The following is an 18746-nucleotide window of genomic DNA, read 5'->3' as shown; positions in this document are numbered from 1 at the left end:
CAGCCTGCATTGCTGCGAAAGGTGGATATACACTGTACTAGTGCCGACATTGTGCATGCTCTGTTGCCTGTGTCTATGTGCCTGTGGTTCTGTCAGTGTGATCATGTGATGTATCTGACCCCAGGAATGTGTCAATAAAGTTTCCCCTTCCTGGGACAATGAATTCACGGTGTTCTTATTTCAATTTCCAGGAGTGTATAAGGTGGGCTTAAGGAATGAGACAGATGCAACAGAGAGATTTCCAGCATTTCTGGGAAGTCTGTTGTCAAAAACAGGTCAGTTCCTCACGTAGTACGAGGAGCGTTCAATAAGTAATGCTACATTTTTTCTCGACCGATTTCGCTTGAAAAAAGGCAGAACTTTATTGTGCGGCATCTTAGAATATTCCCCTTCAAGCCCTATAGTTTCATGCAGTTCCAATAGCTGGTGGCGCCATAGGTAGCCTTCAAAACGGCGTCTGTGATGGAGATGTGTTCCAAGCAGAGCAATATCACTGAGTTTCTTTCGGCAGAAAATCAGAGCATCGCAGGTATTTATAGGCGATCGCAGAGCGTCTACGGAGACCTGGCAGTGAATAAAAGCACGGTGAGTCGTTGCGCGAGGCGTTTGCCATCATCGCAACAAGATCACACAAACCTGCCCGATCTCTCGCGTGCCGGTCGGCCACACGCAGCTGTGACTCCTGCAGTGTTGGACTTGAGCGTATCGGTACCTCTTTTCCATGAAAACACGAGGCCTCTCACAAGTCTGCGCGTCCAGGAGAAGCTCAGAAAACTTCACAGGAATGTTCTCCCTCAGTCACTCTCGAGCCCGGATCTTGCGCCTTCCGACTTCCATCCGCGGGAAGTGTTCGTGGATGATGCAGTAGAACGTTGGCTCCGGCGTCGACTAGTAGAGTAGTAAAATGCGGGCATAGAGGCCCTCTCACTAAGGTGAAGAGATTATGTTTAAAAATAGGGTTCTTTAGTCAAAAGAGTGGGAAATAATAGGGTGTATTGGAGTCCTTAAAAAACCAACATACTTTCAGAAAATATGTGTTGCATTATTTATTGAACGGCCTTCATACAATCTTTCGCTCTCCTCCGAAGCACTTTTTTGTTTTGTGAAAGATGGCTCGAGCTCTGCAAGGCTTAGAGTTGAAAGATCACCTGCGACCATGGCTTTCATAAATCGGGCCAGTGTCCCTTACTTTCCGAGAGAGATGTACGGAACGCTGAAGATACGAACGTCTCTAGCAGGTCCAATAAATCAGCTGCAGCAGGACTTGCATGGACGCTGGTCACTCTATGGTGTACGGCAATGTCCAAATACAGCGTCGACTTTATAATTATGGGATTCGATAGTGAAAGAAGCAGTGGAAATCCATCAGGCGAAGGATCTACACTACTGGCCATTAAAATTGCTACACCACGAAAGTGACGTGCTACAGACGCGAAATTTAACCGAGAGGAAGAAGATGCTGTGATATGGAAATGATTAGCTTTTCAGAGCATCCACACAAGGTTGGCGCCGGTGGCGACACCTACAACATGCTGACATGAGGAAAGTTTCCAACCGATTTCTCACACACAAACAGCAGTTGACCGGCGTTGCCTGGTGAAACGTTGATGTGATGCCTCCTGCAAGGAGGAGAAATGCGTACCATCACGTTTCCGACTGTGATAATGGTCGGATTGTAGCCTATCGCGATTGCGGTTTATCGTATCGCGACATTGCTGCTCGCGTTGGTCGAGATCCAATGAATGTTAGCAGGATACTGAATCGGTGGGTTCAGGAGGGTAATACGGAACGCCGTGCTCGTTCCCAACGGCCTCGTATCACTGGCAGTCGCGATAACAGACATCTTATACGCATGGCTGTAACGGATCGTGCAGCCACGTCTCTATCCCTGGGTCAACAGATGAGGACGTCTGCAAGACAACAACCATCTGCACGAACAGTTCGACGACGTTTCCAGCAGCTTGGACTATCAGCTCAGAGACTATGGCTGCGGTTACCCTTGACGCCGCATCACAGACAGGAGCGCCTGCGATGGTGTACTCAACGACGAACCTGGGTGCACGGATGACAAAACGTCATTTTTTCGGATGAATCCAGGTTCTGTTCACAGCATCATGGTGATCGCATCCGTGTTTGGCGACATCGCGGTGAACGCACATTGGAAGCGTGTATTCGTCATCGCCATACTGGCGTATTACCTGGCTTGATGGTATGGGGTGCCATTGTTTACATGTCTCGGTCACCTCTTGTTCGCATTGACGGCACTTTGATCAGTGGACGTTACATTTAAGATGTGTTACGACCCGCGGCTCTATCCTTCATTCGATCCCTGCGAAACCCCACATTTCAGCAGGATAATGCACGACCGCATGTTGCAGGTGTTGTACGGGCCTTTCTGAATACAGAAAATGTTCGACTGTTCGACTGCTGCCCTGGCCAGCACATTCTCCAGATCTCTCACCAATTGAAAACTTCTGGTCAACGGTGGCTGAGCAACTGGCTCGTCACAATACGCCAGTCACTACTCTTGATGAACAGTGGTATCGTGTTGAAGCTGCATGGGCAGCTGTACCTGTACACGCCATCCAGACTCTGTTTGACTCAATGCCCAGGCGTATCAAGGCCGTTATTACGGCCATAGGTGGTTGTTCTGGGTACTGACTTCTCAGGATCTATGCAGCGAAATTGCGTGAAAATGTAATCACATGTCAGTTCTAGTATAACATATTTGTCCAATGAATACCCGTTTATCATCTGCTTGTCTTCGTGGTGTAGCAAATTTAATGGCCAGTAGTGTAACAGAGATAGCAGTTTCAGACTGAGCAAAGCGTGGACTCTTCCACTTTCTTCGCTCAACTCGGAAAAGCGTCACAACAGTGCAGCTCATATTCATGCATCGATATTTCAACATGGATCGCGCGTCTAACCACATGTTGAGTTCATACACAAGTCTTCGCTGCTACACTGTATCTCTGGCAGTTGCGTTCTGTGATTCGGTAGATGGGAGAAAGGTACGGCTGAACTTGATCTTCCTGAGGCAGCGCGCCTGAGATCTGACAGGCCAACACCCGTTCCCTTTTGTGGGCTTAGTGGGGTTTGATCCAGTGCACATCTGATCGCAGAGACATGTTTGTAGCATTTTACAGAATACAACCTTCTCCACACGAATGGAAAGTCTAAGTGAAGCATTATATCATGCATCACCTGTTCAAAAGCCCTCTCGATGTCAAAAGGGACTTCTTCCGTTCTTGCGCCTCGTTCCCCTCGTCCCGCATATGTGCTCGGCCAGACAAGGTTGGATGGTGCTGCATTCTGGGCTGCAGCCACAATGGGAAGGCAGGTTGACTGTAGACGTACCTGGTGCGTGATGGCGTTGATGTCGTCGTCCTGGGGCTGGACGTCCGAGGGCAGCGGCGGCGGGAAGACGACCTGCCCCCTGGGCAGCGTGGACGACTGCGCAAATGGCGTTGCGACGCCGCCAGCCACCGGGGGCCTCGGCGCTGCGGACGGCGTCGGCGTCGGCGGAGACACAGGCAGCGGCTGCGTCATGGAGCGCGTCAGGGCACTGCCGCCCACGCCCGGAAGCGTCGGCCCCTCCCTGCAGAAAGCAGCGTCAGATCAGTCAGTAGCAGCCACAGGTAGTGACTGAGGAAAGGATCCAGGAAACAGTCAGCGCTGAGCATCCAGCTAGTTAATACTCAGTTCATTAACCTACACTACCAGCCGTTAAAATTACATCACCAACAAGGATAACAAATAAAATTTTACTTATGTGCACATAGCAGTAAGAGTACGTGACTGAACTTGTAACTGATTTTTGGGGTGTGTGGCGTGAGAAATCTCGTATACTTCTACAAGCAACAATGGACCTAACCCTGCTGAGCACCAAGTTGAACTGAGATTGGTTTGCAAATATGGGCACGTCATTACTTGCTGGTTCCACCCAATGCACAATCTGTAAGTCATAGTGGCTGTCGAGTAGTGGCATGCCAGAAACTTGGCAACCCATGAACAGATGTTTTAATTGGGTAGAGATCTGGAGAACATACTGGCTATACCAAAGCTCTCTTGGGAATCCATGACCAGGTGTTTTCAGTGTGTCAGTTCTGCATAAACTTCTGGCCAGCCCATCCCCTCTCCACAACCCATGACCAGATGTTTTCAATGGTTGAGAGATCTGGATAACCTGCTAGCCAGGTCAGTGCCGTCTTGGCAACCCATAATCAAATTTTTCAATGTGTTAGAGATCTGGATAACCTGCTGCCCAGGCCAATGCCCTCTTGACAACCTATGACCAGATGTTTTCAATGGTTGAGAGATCTGGATAACCTGCTGGCCAGGCTAATGCCCTCTTGACAAACCATGACCATATTTTTTCAATGGTTCATAGATCTGGATAACCTGCTGGCCAGGCCAATGCCCTCTTGACAATCCATAACCAAATGTTTTCAATGGTTGAGAGATCTGGATAACCTGCTGGCCAGGCCAATGCCCTCTTGACAACCCATGACCAGATGTTTTCAATGGTTGAGAGATCTGGATAACGTGCTGCCCGGGCCAATGTCCTCTTGACAATCTATGACCAGATGTTTTCAATGGTTGAGAGATCTGGATAACCTTCTGGCCAGCCCATCCCCCTCTCTGCAACCCATGACCAGCTGGCTAGGTCAGTGCCATCTTGACAACCCATGACCAGATGTTTACAATGTGTTAGAAGTCTGGTTAACCTGCTGGTAAGACCAAGGCCCTCTCGGCAACCCATAACCAGATGTTTTCAATGGTTGAGAGATCTGGATAACCTCATGGCCAGGCCAGTGCCCTCTTGACAACCCATGACCAGATGTCTTCAATGGGTAGAGATCTGGATAACCTGCTGGCGACACCAATGCCCTCTTGACAACTCATGACCAGATGTTTTCAATCGTTGAGAGATCTGGATAACCTGCTGCCCAGGCCAATGTCCTCTTGACAATCTATGACCAGATGTTTTCAATGGTTGAGAGATCTGGATAACCTTCTGGCCAGCCTATCCCTCTCTTTGCAACCCATGACCAGATGTTTTCAATGGTTGAGAGGTCCAGATAACCTGCTGGCTAGGTCAATGCCCTCTTGACAACCATGACCATATGTTTACAATGTGTTAGAAGTCTGGTTAACCTGCTGGTCAGACCAAGGCCCTCTCGGCAACCTATAACCAGATGTTTTCAATGGTTGAGAGATCTGGATAACCTCCTGGCCAGGCTAGTGCCCTCTTGACAACCCATGACCAGATGTTTTCAATGGGTAGAGATCTGGATAACATGATGGACAGGCCAACACCTTATGTATCGTGTTGGATTGGCTAGCACGTTCTCCAGTTCTCTCACCCATTGGAAACAGCTGGTCATGGGTTGCTGAGAGTCTGACATGGCATTACTCGCCTTCCACTACGACTGGGGTAGATCAGTGCAGCATGGGCAAATGCTATCTTGTTGAAAGATAACGTAACGGAAACATTAGTGATATGGCAAAACCACCGTACTTAATATGGCTCAAATGCAACGCATACTGTCCAAATTACCGGCTATAAGAACCAGAAGTGATGGTGTTGTGTACCCAGTGGGACATACTATCATGCAAGATACTAGGCCAGTATGACGACTCGAATGCAATCTGCCAAAGTTCGTTCTCCACATATGGATACCTCCATCGTGATGCTATGCACAAACACCGGATGAGGCTGAAAAGATGACGTGGTTCCCGTTATTTAAGGGAATTGCTGACCTGTACATAAACATTTAGTGCCACGTAACTCCGCAAACCTATCAAGAACTGTCGAATAGGTGCTAAAATAATGCACAAAATAACCAACGCCACCACTGCCAGCTACAACTTACCCCTGGAGCTGGTAAACTGTACCACAGTGTAAACCTGATTACCGCTGTGGGCTTCGCAGCAAGTGCTTGGGTGCACAGGCTCCGTCTGATACGACACAGAGCCACGCTATGACGAGGGGTCCTCCTGAGGATGAAAAGAACATACAGATCTGGTCTAAGGGTGCGCGGATGACAACCAAAGGCGTCCTGCTATGAAATGAATGAGCACCCCAGACCATAACTCCTCTGATCTGACGATCTCTCAACTGGCAGAAGCTCTGCTCATCACTCTGAGAATAACGCCCCGTTGACATTACAGTACATCTTGAAGCAACATATTCGTCTTATCGGGATAAGATATATAAAATAAAAGAAATTACACTGTTCCGAATAATTAATAAGATTTTCGTGACTGGACACTTGACGAATGGCCTTAGGATTGGGACAACGGAAATAGAGGACGCTGGGTATACAGTTTCCCTCCAAACATCAAGACATTACCAATAAATTACGTCGTCTTCAGCAGATGTAGATGTTAACACCATTCACGGATTACACCCTAGACCTGTTTCTACTGACCGACTGAAGCCTGCAAGGCAATACAAGTAGTGATCTACGGTCGTGGGGCATGTGAGCAGCATGTGCCAATCCTTCCAGTCGTTATTGCCTGTAACAGAAACCTGATGATGGCGCTCCTCATTTGGTATCACGAGGCTGAGAGAATCCCTTACCGGTAACTGAACCCCAGTAATTCTACACCAAATGCACTGACGTTACACTTTTGAATCCGGAGGCGGCCGTCTAGCAAAAGTAAAGTTTATTTTATGACTGCACACGGCCCTTCGGCCTATAAGCTCAGTGACTGGAGTAAAATTGACTTCAGTGATGAGTCCTGCTTCGAATGTAGCCCCGACGGTCAGCTGAAACGTGTCTGGAGATGCCCTGGAGAGCGGTGTACACCAACCAGACCATCACCCGCCATAATGACCCGACAACAGGGGAGTGATGGCCTGGGGTGCTCTTTCATTTCATAGCAGGACGCCTTTGGTTGTCATCCGCGCACCCCTAGACCACGGCCATACGTCGACGACACTCTACCTCCCATTTTATTGCCCTTCATGACAAACCATCCTGGGCTTACATTTCAGCAAGATAATGCCTGCCCACGCACGGCGACAGTTTCTACTGCTTCTCTTCGTGCTTGCTAAACCCTGCCTTGGCCATCAATGTCACCGGATCTCTCCCCAACTGAGAGCGTCTGGAGCATTACGGGCAGGGTCCCTGGCCAGCTCGGGCTTTTGACGATCTAACACGCCAATTGGACAGAATTTGGCACGATGTCCCTCACGAGGACATCCAACAACTCTATCAACCCGTGTCAAGCCGAATAATAAGGGCCAGAGGGGAGAGATCTTTCTCTTGAATAAACAGTCCAATTTTTATGAAACTGTAAGCATTAGCACATATACATCGCACCTGCCGATTTCCATCCCTCTCGGATAGTTACTTTGTGGTGCGTTTTTTAATTTTTTTATCTTAAGAGTGTAGTTCTTAAAAGTTTCCCAATATTATTCTAATACTGTGGGTGAAGAAACTCAAATGTCAGTTTTTAAGTGCTATGAGACCAGTAATTCTTTTTAAATTTTCCTGAAAACGTTCCAGGACGTTAATTCTTCTGCATGAGCAATTCCTCACTTTGCAGCGTCTCCCTCTAAACAACTTAATGTGAAATCAATCCTCTTCTAATATCCCATGTCTTAGGTAAAGATTTAGTAAATACTCCTCAAAATCCATAGGATGAACCATCCCCATCTGGCTTAAATCTAGAGAATTGCTTGGATGGACTAATACACTTTCCAGCTCGGCTGACAATCCACTATTTGCAATAAACTTTATTTTCTTTAATTAGTCTTTGGTCTTCGTTAACTCGTCCCAAACATTCTGTAACTGACTTTCTGCTCTATCTGTTTCCGCATCAAAGTGAGATGTATCTACAGACGAGTCAGTCCTTTTCCGTACTGTATTCTCGACTAGTTCAACTACATGCTCCTCCACACTAGCAAGTGTAGAGCCCGAAATAGCGGCTACATTTGAACCTTTGCTTTCTTCCAACGCTCTCAACTTTACTTGTGTGTCTGAGATTTGATCGTCTATCGTGTGTGTTAAATTCCTGCTCTGTCAATCCTTTTAACTGTCTGATGCCCTCGTTTATACCTCGAAATTGCTCATCCACATCATTTCGAACTAAATTGCGCTGTTTCAATATTTCCGAATTTATCTCCTCGAAAGTTTCGTCTGTAACTGTGAGGTGCTCCTTTGTATTTCCTGCTTTTTCCTGTGTGAATCACTGATATGCTGTTTTAGTGTGGTGTTTGTTTGCTCTAGTTGTTGTCGTTCCATTCTTTAATTCGGTTTCAGAATTCTCTAGTGTGGCAGTTAATTCGTTGATATCACTAGTCAGCTGTTTACTAAATGTCCTGAATCAGCCCGGTACATCCGCAACCATTCTCCTCGTCACCGTGGGAATGTCTTCAATAAGACTTGCCTTATAAGCCTCAGCTCAAAAGTGTAACAAGGCTAGATACGCCACTGTAGTACACCCACACGGTCTGCAGTTTACTCCACAAGATAAACACCACCACAAAAGAAAATGTTGTTGGGCACTAATGAACTCGGATTGTACACAGGTTGTATTGCGCCGTAAAAGCGGGAGCGCCATAGAAGCTGCCGCCGCTGTAGGATGACGAGCCGCAGATGCGATCTGCGACTGCTCCTGTAGATTATGCGCAGGATTACTACAATGGACGCCTTTCGTAGCCGTAGCCTCAGTCTTCCGACTTGTGGACTAGTTATTACCCTCTCCGTCGTAAATGTAATCGAAGGATTTAATCGTTGTCTATCGGCTACCAAAACATCTTCCAATTTCTTAATTCGCAGTGCTGACAATTGACTTTGCACTTAAGCATAATCTTGGCTGTTGATCTTCGTTACTACTGACAACGGATACCATCTCCCGCAAATCTGCGCATTCAAAATTCACCAGTTCTCTTTAAAATTTCAAATTTATGGTTACTACTTTTGTTGTTCGTAAATTTTATTTATTCCCAGCAGTATTTGTTCGGGTTGTGGGCGACGGCCGCCACGTGCGATGTTCCGCTGGTTCTTTACCGATGTGTCTGCTGTCGAAGTAAAGCCTGACTGGTAACTAAGACTTCATATTATTCAATCTTGTTCACCTTACCTATTTCTGCACACTTGACATTCTCTTCTAGCTGAACTTAGTTTCTTGAAGTGCTGCGGTTACGACTGGAAGTTAGGAGTATAAATCCAACATTCAGTTTTCAAAACAAATACAATGCTTCTGTTCACCAACGTATCGTATATTGTACTCTTGTTTACATCAATGATGCGAGGCAAAAGTGCTCTGTGGTTCAGAACATCACAATTATATTGATATGGACTAAGCCCAAAAGTGGTCAGTCATAACATACTCCAACTGAATCCATGTATATCATTTTTTTTTTCTTTTCCCCGTGACGTCATAGGTATTATCACGAGCGTTACTCCTCTCTGGCCCGCACCATACCTTCAAGGCAGGAACCGACGACACGGAGTAAACCGCCCGACCAGCAGGTACCGCCAACGTGGTACGATGTTTATCGTCGTTACGGGTTGCAGATACTCTGCGGCCATCCACTTTACGAAACATGCGCATAAATAATTCATCCAAACAGCACATTATCTAATTCATTAGGGAAATAAACTTTTTATAGTGGCGATCATAATTCATCGGTTCGAAAAATGCTTGTGCAACACTTCACTTCACCAAAGTGATAAATTATATGCAGATATATCAGTGGTATCTTAGAACACAGTGGACCATCTGTTTGTCTTCCTCTTTACTGTATAGTTCACCATAATCTTGTCTAGTGTATCCACAGCTGCTTTCTTAGCAAGGCAGTCTAAAATAATTGGAAGTTTTCTTTTGGAGTCATCATTGACATTTGCATGGTAGTGAAGATTGCTTTGCGGGATAACACGTTTGTTTTTAGTTGGGATGTATGACACACTATGTGATCAAAAGTACCCCGACACCACCCAGAACATACGTTTTTCATATTAGATGCATTGTGCGGCCACCTACTGCCACGTACTCCATATCAGCGACATCAGTAGTCATTAGACATCGTGAGAGAGCAGAATGGGGCGCTCCACGGAACTCACGGACTTCGAACGTGGTCAGGTGGTTGGGTGTCACTTGTGTCATACGTCTGTACGCGACATTTCCACACTCCCAAACATTCCTAGGTCCACTGTTTCCGATATGATAGTGAAGTGGAAACGTGAAGGGACACGTACAGCACAAAAGCGTACAGGCCGACAGTTGAAGATGGTCGTAATGTGTAATAGGTAGATATCTACCCAGACCATCACACAGGAATTCCAAACTGCATCAGGACCCACTGCAAATACTACGACAGTTACGCGGGAGGTGAGAAAACGTGTATTTCGTGGTCGAGCAGTTGCTCATAAGCCACACATCACGCCGGTAAATGCCAGACGACGTCTCGCTTGGTGTGAGGAGCGTAAACATTCCACGATTGGACAGTGGGAAAACGTTGTATGGATTGACGAATCACGGAACACAATGTGGCGATCCGATGGCAGGGTGTGGGTATGGCGAATGCCCGGTGAACGTCATCTGCCAGCGTGTGTAGTGTCAACAGTAAAATTCGGAGGCGGTGGTGTTATGGTGTGGTCGTGTTTTTCATGGAGGGGCCTTGGACCCCTTGTTGTTTTACGTGGCACTATCACAGCACAGGCCTATATTGATGTTTTAAGCACTTTGTTGCTTCCCATTGTCGATGAGCAATTCGGTGATGGCGATTGCGTTTTTCAACACGATCGAGTACCTGTTCATAATGCACGGCCTGTGGCGGAGTGGTTACACGACATTACATCCCTGTAATGGACTGGCCTGCACAGAGCCCTGACCTGAATCCTATAGAACACCTTTGGGATGTTTTGGAACGCCGACTTCGTGCCAGACCTCACCGAACGTCATCGATACCTCTCCTCATTGCAGCATTCCGTGAAGAATGGTCTGCCATTCCCCAAGAAACCTTCCAGCACCTGATTGAACGTATGCTTGCGGGAGTGGAAGCTGTCATCAAGGCTAAGGTTGGGCCAACACAATGTTGAATTCCAGCATTACCGAAGGAGGGCGCCATGAACTTGTAAGTCATTTTCAGCCAGGTGTCCGGATACTTTTGATCACATAGTGTACATGCGTTGTGTCCTTTGCTAAAGAAATGTTGATTTGCAATTATGAATGGGCTTGGTCTACGATAGTTTTGGTGGGATGGTAGGACTTTTTCTTTCACAGTTCTAATAATTGCGATATTTCTTGTCATCAGCGTTTGTCCTAGATCGTGGGTGGTGAAAAAGTTGTCACAGGCAAAGTTATGCCCTTTCAAGGCGTAAGACAAGTGAACTACAACCCTTAGGCTTTCAGGGGCGCCCACTGGGCGTTCCTCGGTGTATGGCCGAATATTCCACAAATAGCTTGTTTCATTGCCATAAAATACCCAAAACTTCACGCGATAATTTGCTGGTTTACTAGGCATAAAGTGGCGGAAAGAGCAGTTTCCCCTGGATACAACAATTCTCTCATCTACTGGAATAAAAATGTTGCGATTATGCAACTTAAATAACATTTCTACCCATTTCTCCCACAAAACCTTTGTAGATGCATCCTATAGTGCAACGTATTCATAGTATGACTCTCGCTCAACAAATCGGAAAACTCTTGTTATCTTTTTGACAGTTTCTACCAGCAATGTAACTCTGAAAATTGGGCTACCTTTGTATTCATTCTAAAAACTTTCAGTAACCTCATTTTGTAGCATTTAAAGTCCTGCTAATAACAAGGGAACTATGTGAGCATTTAGGACAAGAGCATAATTTTTTTGGTACGTATCTTGATAGAAACGCGTTCCTTCAGCACTGGAATGAATGAATATAGTGTTTTTAATTAAAGAAGGAAGGAGCAATCTGAATGCTGAGTATTCATTTGTAATGCGAGAATTGGCGTACCTTGTTAGCCCTGGAGTCGGGTGAACTGTTTTATCTCAGTTGGCGTCGGGGGTTCTGTCTTCCATTAATCCATTCAATTGATTTATATTTTGAAATTAAGATTGCGCTATTTAGCACTTGCTTTTTTGGTATGTCATCGTTGTCTTCTAGAGAGCCGGCCGAAGTGGCCGAGCGGTTCTAGGCGCTACAGTCTGGAACGGCGCGACCGCTACGGTCGCAGGTTCGAATCCTTCCTCGGGCATGGATGTGTGTGATGTCCTTAGGTTAGTTAGGTTTAAGTAGTTCTAAGTTCTAGGGGACTGTTGACCTCAGCAGTTAAGTCCCTTAGTGCTCAGAGAAATTTGAACCATTTCTTCTACAGAGAAGAGCTGCAGTCCGAAAAATTATCTTCATTCTCTGAAACTGCTTCATCACTATCAAATGTATTTGAGAAATAACCCTTACGAAACATAAGAATTCTAAAGGCAGAAAACAAGGACCTTAGCAGAAGTGAATCAATTTATAACCTGATTTGGTTACAGCAGAAAACAGCGACTTATACTTTCTCTTCCCTCATTTTCACAGAAATAGACACTCCATTGTTCAAAACAAAAATGACTTTACTTCTTTCTACCCCGTATTACTGCACAATGCCGGTTCCATTGATGACAAACTGGGTATTGTCAAGATTTGCTGTAATAATGAAGTTTAAAATGCGCAGGATCTAAAAAGACCCAACAGCCTGAGAAGTACGGTTTCTGTGAACGCTAAACTAAAGCACCAAATTCTTTTTTTCAGCGAGAATATACTTCAAATCAATGAATGGAATTTATTAAAATCAAATCTTTTCAAAATGATGCGCGGTCAAGTGTCGTAGTGGATCAAAACAGACGCGAACACCTTTTGTAGATTAAGGGTGCCGCCAACGACCAGCAAGAGGGCATATAAAATTGTCAGTTACAACAAAACAGGCTGCTGTGAGAATTTATGAACCAACTGCTAATATAAATAACATGAAACAAAATAAAAGATTTTTCAATTCTTGTAATACCTTACTGGAAATGGATGCAACAGAATAATGCATGCCTTTCTGCATAAGTGTCAGGAAAGTGCGATCCAAATGCACATTTGATTTCTGATTGGCATGAACTGAGTGAAAGCTGCTAATTCGTAGGATTAAGCTCATACAGTTAACACTAAACAACATTAAAGAAAATATATATGGAGAGGCCAATGCCAGAACTGCCAGATTCCTGAACAGGTGTCGACAAGAAGTTCGCGGACTTGCACCACAAATTGCTTGAACCGCACGTTTCTGAACCAATAATGCCCTTCGTGAATGGGAAGAGTTAATCCGGGCTATCATTCCTTATTCCGTACGCAGAATAGTTTTTGTGTTGAACTGTCACATGCTGTAGATAATGTTCTAATAGTAAATGTAGCAGCATTCAGTTTGTGAACAAGATGCTGAACATGGGCTTTTCATGACAGATCTCGATATATTTGAACACCTAGGAATTTCAATTATTCTGACTCATTAATCATCTTCGCATTCTGTGTAACCAGAATGTCAATTTATGTTGAATTGTGTGTTAGAAATAACGATAAAGGAAAGAGATATTCCACAACGAGTGAATTGACTTCGGGCACAGGCTTGTACTGAAATGGAGCATAAGAAAGAAGGACGAAATACTAAATTCGGTCTTCACGAAATCGTTTCGTAATACGGCTCCTCCTTTAAATCGTCGTACAAACGTCGAAATGGCAGGTAATGAGGTAATCGACCAAGGGACAGAAACTACAGTCGCTTAGTAGTGTAAGCATGTCAGGACCATACCTCCAACAGTATTTAAAGATTATGCAAAAGAACTTGCTCCCCTTCTCGCAGCAGTTTACCGTAGATCGCTAGAGCACGGAGAGTTCCTAACAACCGGAAAAAAAGTCATTGCCGTTTTCAAGAATGGTCCTAGGACAGATCCACACAATTAAAAGCCTTTATCGTTGACTCCAATCTGTTGTAGAATTATGAGATATGTTTTATGTTCAAGAATTATAATGTTTTCTGGTGAACGAAAATCTTCTGTGGACAACGACGCTTAGGGTAATGCCATGTTCGTTGAGTTCAGGAAACATTTGACATCGCCCGCACTGCCGTTTAGTGAAAAAACACGAGCTTGTGGAGTATCTTACCATATTTGCGATTGGGTTCGAGACTTCCTTACAATCAGAACTCAACACGCTGCTCTTTACGGAAAAATATCAACAGATGAAAAGGTAATTTCCGGATTAACTCAAGGATGTGTGATAGGACCATTTCTGTTTACAGTGTATATTAATGACCTAGCTTCGGAAGCTCTTTAAGACTGTTTGCAGATGATGTGGTTGTCGATAAGAATGTGACAACGTCAGAAGACAGTATTAATTCGGAAAATAACCTACAGAGGATTAGTGAATGGTGTAGATACTGACAATTGACCTTCAACCTAAATAAATGTAACATATTGCGCATACAGAGGAACAGAAGCCCACTACTGTACAATTATACTATCGATGACAAATTTATGGAAACTGTATAACCGCAAAATACTTAGGAGTAACTATCCTGTTGACCTCAAATGAAATAACCACATAAAACAAATAAAAGGAAGGGCAGATGCCAGACTGAAATTTACAGGAAAAATCTTAAGTAGATGCAACTTACCCACGAAGTAAAGGCGATGGTTTGACGATTCTTGAGTAATGTTCATCAATCTGCGATCGTTACCATGAAGAACAGACAGTTGAGATAGAGAAAATCCAACAAGGAGCAGAGCGTTTCATCACGGATCGTTTAATCGGCGTGAGAGCGTTACAGAGATGCCCAACAAACTCCGGAGGCAGACGTTACAAGAGAGGCGTTGTGCATCACGGAGACGTTCACTATTGAAATTTGGAGAGAGCTCTTTCCGGGAAGAGTCGGAAAACATTACTGCTTCCCAAGTGCATCTCGCGAAGTGCCCACGGCGAGAAAATTCGAGAAATTAGAGCTAATAGAGGGGCTTACCGACAATCGTTCTTCCCGTGCGCCATTTGCGACTGGAACAGGGAAGGGAGGATCACTTAGTGGTGCCAGAGGTACCCTCCGCCACACACCATCAGTACTAGAGTATTAATATAGATATAGAATAACAGTGGAGACGCCGCCAGCACGTGTCCCTGGCACGAACGTCGGACGGAGAAACTTTGTGGAAGGAGGCGTGGGAGGTGGAGAAGGGGGGAGGGAGAAGGGAAGGAGATGTTAGACACATGCCCGCACCTGGGCGCGGATCGCATTCAGAACGCCAGATCAGAAGGAGGAGTGGAGGAGATACAAACTTTGTGCCAGCTCCTAGGCGACCAGTTCGTCCGCGCAACTGATGATAGCAACGTGGTGGCTTGCGAAAATATTGTGCCCGTTGGACACCGTGCTATTCACCAGTGAACTATTTCGTAATGAATTACACCGGGAGAAGTTGCAGAATCACAATCTATGAGTTCATTTCTTTGTTGACAGCACAGTTATTACACATCTGGTGTTCTTTTACTAATGGGAAACTGCTTTGTCAGTCTACTTCCTGATTTTTCATGGATAACTAGAATGTAAATCATTCAGAGAGAACTGTAAGGCAGTTTACAGTCTGATATACTGTAAAAGATCTTTTGATGAAATACTAATTTTATTTGATGGTGAAACAGAAGAAATTGACGTTCCTGCAAAATAAATGAATGAACTGTATTACAATCTTATCTTTACTGTTGGACACCAGACAGTCAAAGGTTGAAGTTTCCTGTATCTCAGCCTAAATAACTCTAACAATAGGCATAGAATTCAGGTATACAGGAAAACACACAGAGATAAAAACAACAAAAGCTCATGTCAAACAAATAAGCACAAAAGGATTAAAATCCCATTATAATCAGTTTACCAAATCGACGAACTAAACACCATTAAAACAATTGCTTACAATATTTGCCTGCAGCCCAAAAATTAATAGATGAGTTAAGCATTAAAATATATTCCCACATAACCAATAACAAAGACAAACCAGTACAATGTAATGACACTTCACAGCTTACAATAAAACTGGCCCTATTTAAAAAACTATTCGTATAAAGTAACCAACCTTTTCCATGGAACAAATACCGGAATCAGGTTTACACAAATAACAGAAAAAGGATGAAGGCATCCATAGTATTTAAAACAACAGCAAGCTATTCAATCGAATAGGAATATGGAAGTTTAGCTGCAATTTATGTCCAAACATATACATAGGCCAGACACAACATACATAAGTTTCACATGTTGCTGGCAGCGATCTGATATCTGGTAAATTAGAATATCTGGCAGCCAAGACCGCGTGTTGTTATATTTTTATTTTTATTTTATTTCCCCAGTGAGCGGTTTTAAGAGACTTTAGCTATTATCTTCTGGTCTACAATGTAGCAGGAGAAAAAAAAATACCTTAGGAATACACCTACAACATGCCTATGTACACTTTGTATGAAGGAATGTATAATTTTTTTGGTATACTCAAATACTATTGGAAAAATGAAATTAACAACAAAAATAAGAAAGAAACATTATAAAATGCTCCAGTTGTTAGCCTATCAAATATAAAAAGAATATATTTAGAAAGTAATGTAAAAGATGGACTGGAAAATATCCAGGCTATCTTTTACATTTCTTTCTATGTTCTTTTTACATTTGATAGCCCATGTGTCACAATAGGAACCCTTTCATATCTCTAATATCCTGTGCATAGGTACTTAACACTAGCAGCTGGCATTTGGAGTAGATACGATGTTCTTTGTTTCTATTGTTAATTTCATTTTTCCAAGAATAATTGAATACAAAACACTGTATACATCCCTTCGTGCAAAATGTACATTGGCATGTTGCAGATGTATTCCTAATGTACTCTGGTCTGCAAGTATCTTCTTAGCCAACTGTTGCTGACATACACTCAGAATGTCAGTATGAAAAAGCGTCGGTGTATTAATGTGTTTTATCCTGTAAGTGTAGGGACAATGTCTATGTCATCTTTAACAAATTAACTTACCTGCACGTATAAGCAAGCTATAAATGTTGTAGTGTAGGAGACAGGTGTGTCTGTGATTCAGGTTTTGGGATATTATTTAAATGCTTGTGGTTGTTTTCACTTGGACCGATAGTTATAACCGCTCTTATGTCGATATATCTAGCAAGTACAAAGTTGTATTTCAAAGAATATTTAATAATCGATGTAATGGTTACTTACGCCACTGTTGACCATGCGCGTAACTGTCTATCGGCGTTTCCGCTGAATGCCAGTTCAATAATTCCTGATGGGCTGTACTATTACGACTCCTTTGACGAACTCGTCTCCACTCCGGGGCACACTGATGGTGCTATAGACTTCTTATTTGCTCTGTTTTATGTATTTTACAAGTCAACTTGGCTCCTTAGTTTTATAAGTCGAGTGTGCTCTCGTTACGTTTGTCTTATTCATGAACATTAATATTATTTCCAGAAGGTATGTAAAAAATATGATGACTTGTGGTTATCATAATGTTTCCCACGGTATACTGATTATGCAGTTGTGCGAGTCGTCATAGTAATGTTTTCTCCGGGTACACTGCAGTTTCGAAGACGACAGATAGACTCTGGTCGAAACCGGCCACGGGGAAAGCAAATTGAAATAAAAATATTAAAACACGCGATTCTGGCTGCCTGATATTCTTATTTGCCAAACAGGAAGAGCTTTCAGTTTGCAGGTCCGCAGCCACAGGGATGATCTTTTTCTAGAAAAACCTAATCCGCATTTATCTTACAGCTTGCTGATGATGAACGTCAAGCGATAGACTACTGCACAACCTACAAATACTACATCCAGCAAAAAAAGGTAATAAAATGACCTGATCGAGAAACAGCAATTTATTCCCACAAATGCACATCCCCGTTGACATGCTAAATACCAGACTTAGCGAGAAAAATTTTTCTAAGCAACTTTCTTAAATTACTTACAAACCTACACATTAAGTGCAGACGCGATACAAACATTTATTAATAATTAATGAAAGACCATAACTTTTCTTCTGCTTCCCAATATGGCAATTTAATTACTTTATATAATATAAGTCTTTTGCTTGATTTATTCTAAAATGCTAATCTAACGTGTCAATCTGTTAACTGTGTATGAAACTTGTGAAATAAATCTTTTAAAACTACATGACATCCGTCTTTCCAACTACACGAAAATGTGTATCTACATAAATGGAGAAGCATAAGTTACTTCAGGAATAGTTTTAGAATGTTCAAGAAGATTGTAACTTTGACTTTAACTGCAGCTCCCGATATAAACAGACGCGTTAGTTGGCCACATGGTGAATGTTTTTCTGCATCTCTGTATTTGTGAACATGAAAGTATTTGTGTTATGTAAATAAAGGCAGAAAAAGGAATTACAAATAATAGACAAAAGGCAGTTGTAACATTCAGAAAGCAGTCAAGAATGATGTTATACTGATTAAGTTCTAAGTGTATTACGTAAGTTGAAGATGGGTGAAAGGTAGAAACGGGTTCTTGGATAAAATAAAACGGAAAAAAATAGTTAGTTTCTATATTTCTTCAAGTAATGATATAAAGAACTATGTCCTATCATCTGCATTACTCTATTTCTTTGTATATTTCATTACAAGGAGTATTACTAACGCCTCGAGATATAGTTCGTACCTTTATTAATTACTATACTGTCGAAACATGATTATATATTAGTCGTAAGTATGTAGTATTGTCATATAAACGTAATTCTTGATTTCAA

General features: G+C 43.4%; 1 protein-coding gene across 4 annotated transcripts in view; it reads right to left on the bottom strand.

Annotated features, from left to right (window-relative positions):
* The window catches only part of LOC126101567 (PDZ and LIM domain protein 3), a 384428-nt gene that overhangs the window by 308890 nt on the left and 56792 nt on the right, over positions 1–18746 (bottom strand). For all 4 annotated transcript variants that reach the window (XM_049912213.1, XM_049912214.1, XM_049912215.1 and 1 more), the window contains exon 3: positions 3358–3598. In XM_049912213.1, the coding sequence (XP_049768170.1) occupies positions 3358–3598 (241 nt within the window). The remainder of the gene's footprint in view (positions 1–3357; positions 3599–18746) is intronic.

Source organism: Schistocerca cancellata, chromosome 9 (genome assembly GCF_023864275.1).
Source record: "Schistocerca cancellata isolate TAMUIC-IGC-003103 chromosome 9, iqSchCanc2.1, whole genome shotgun sequence".
Lineage (NCBI taxonomy): Eukaryota > Metazoa > Arthropoda > Insecta > Orthoptera > Acrididae > Schistocerca > Schistocerca cancellata.
This window is presented reverse-complemented; position numbering and strand designations above follow the sequence as displayed.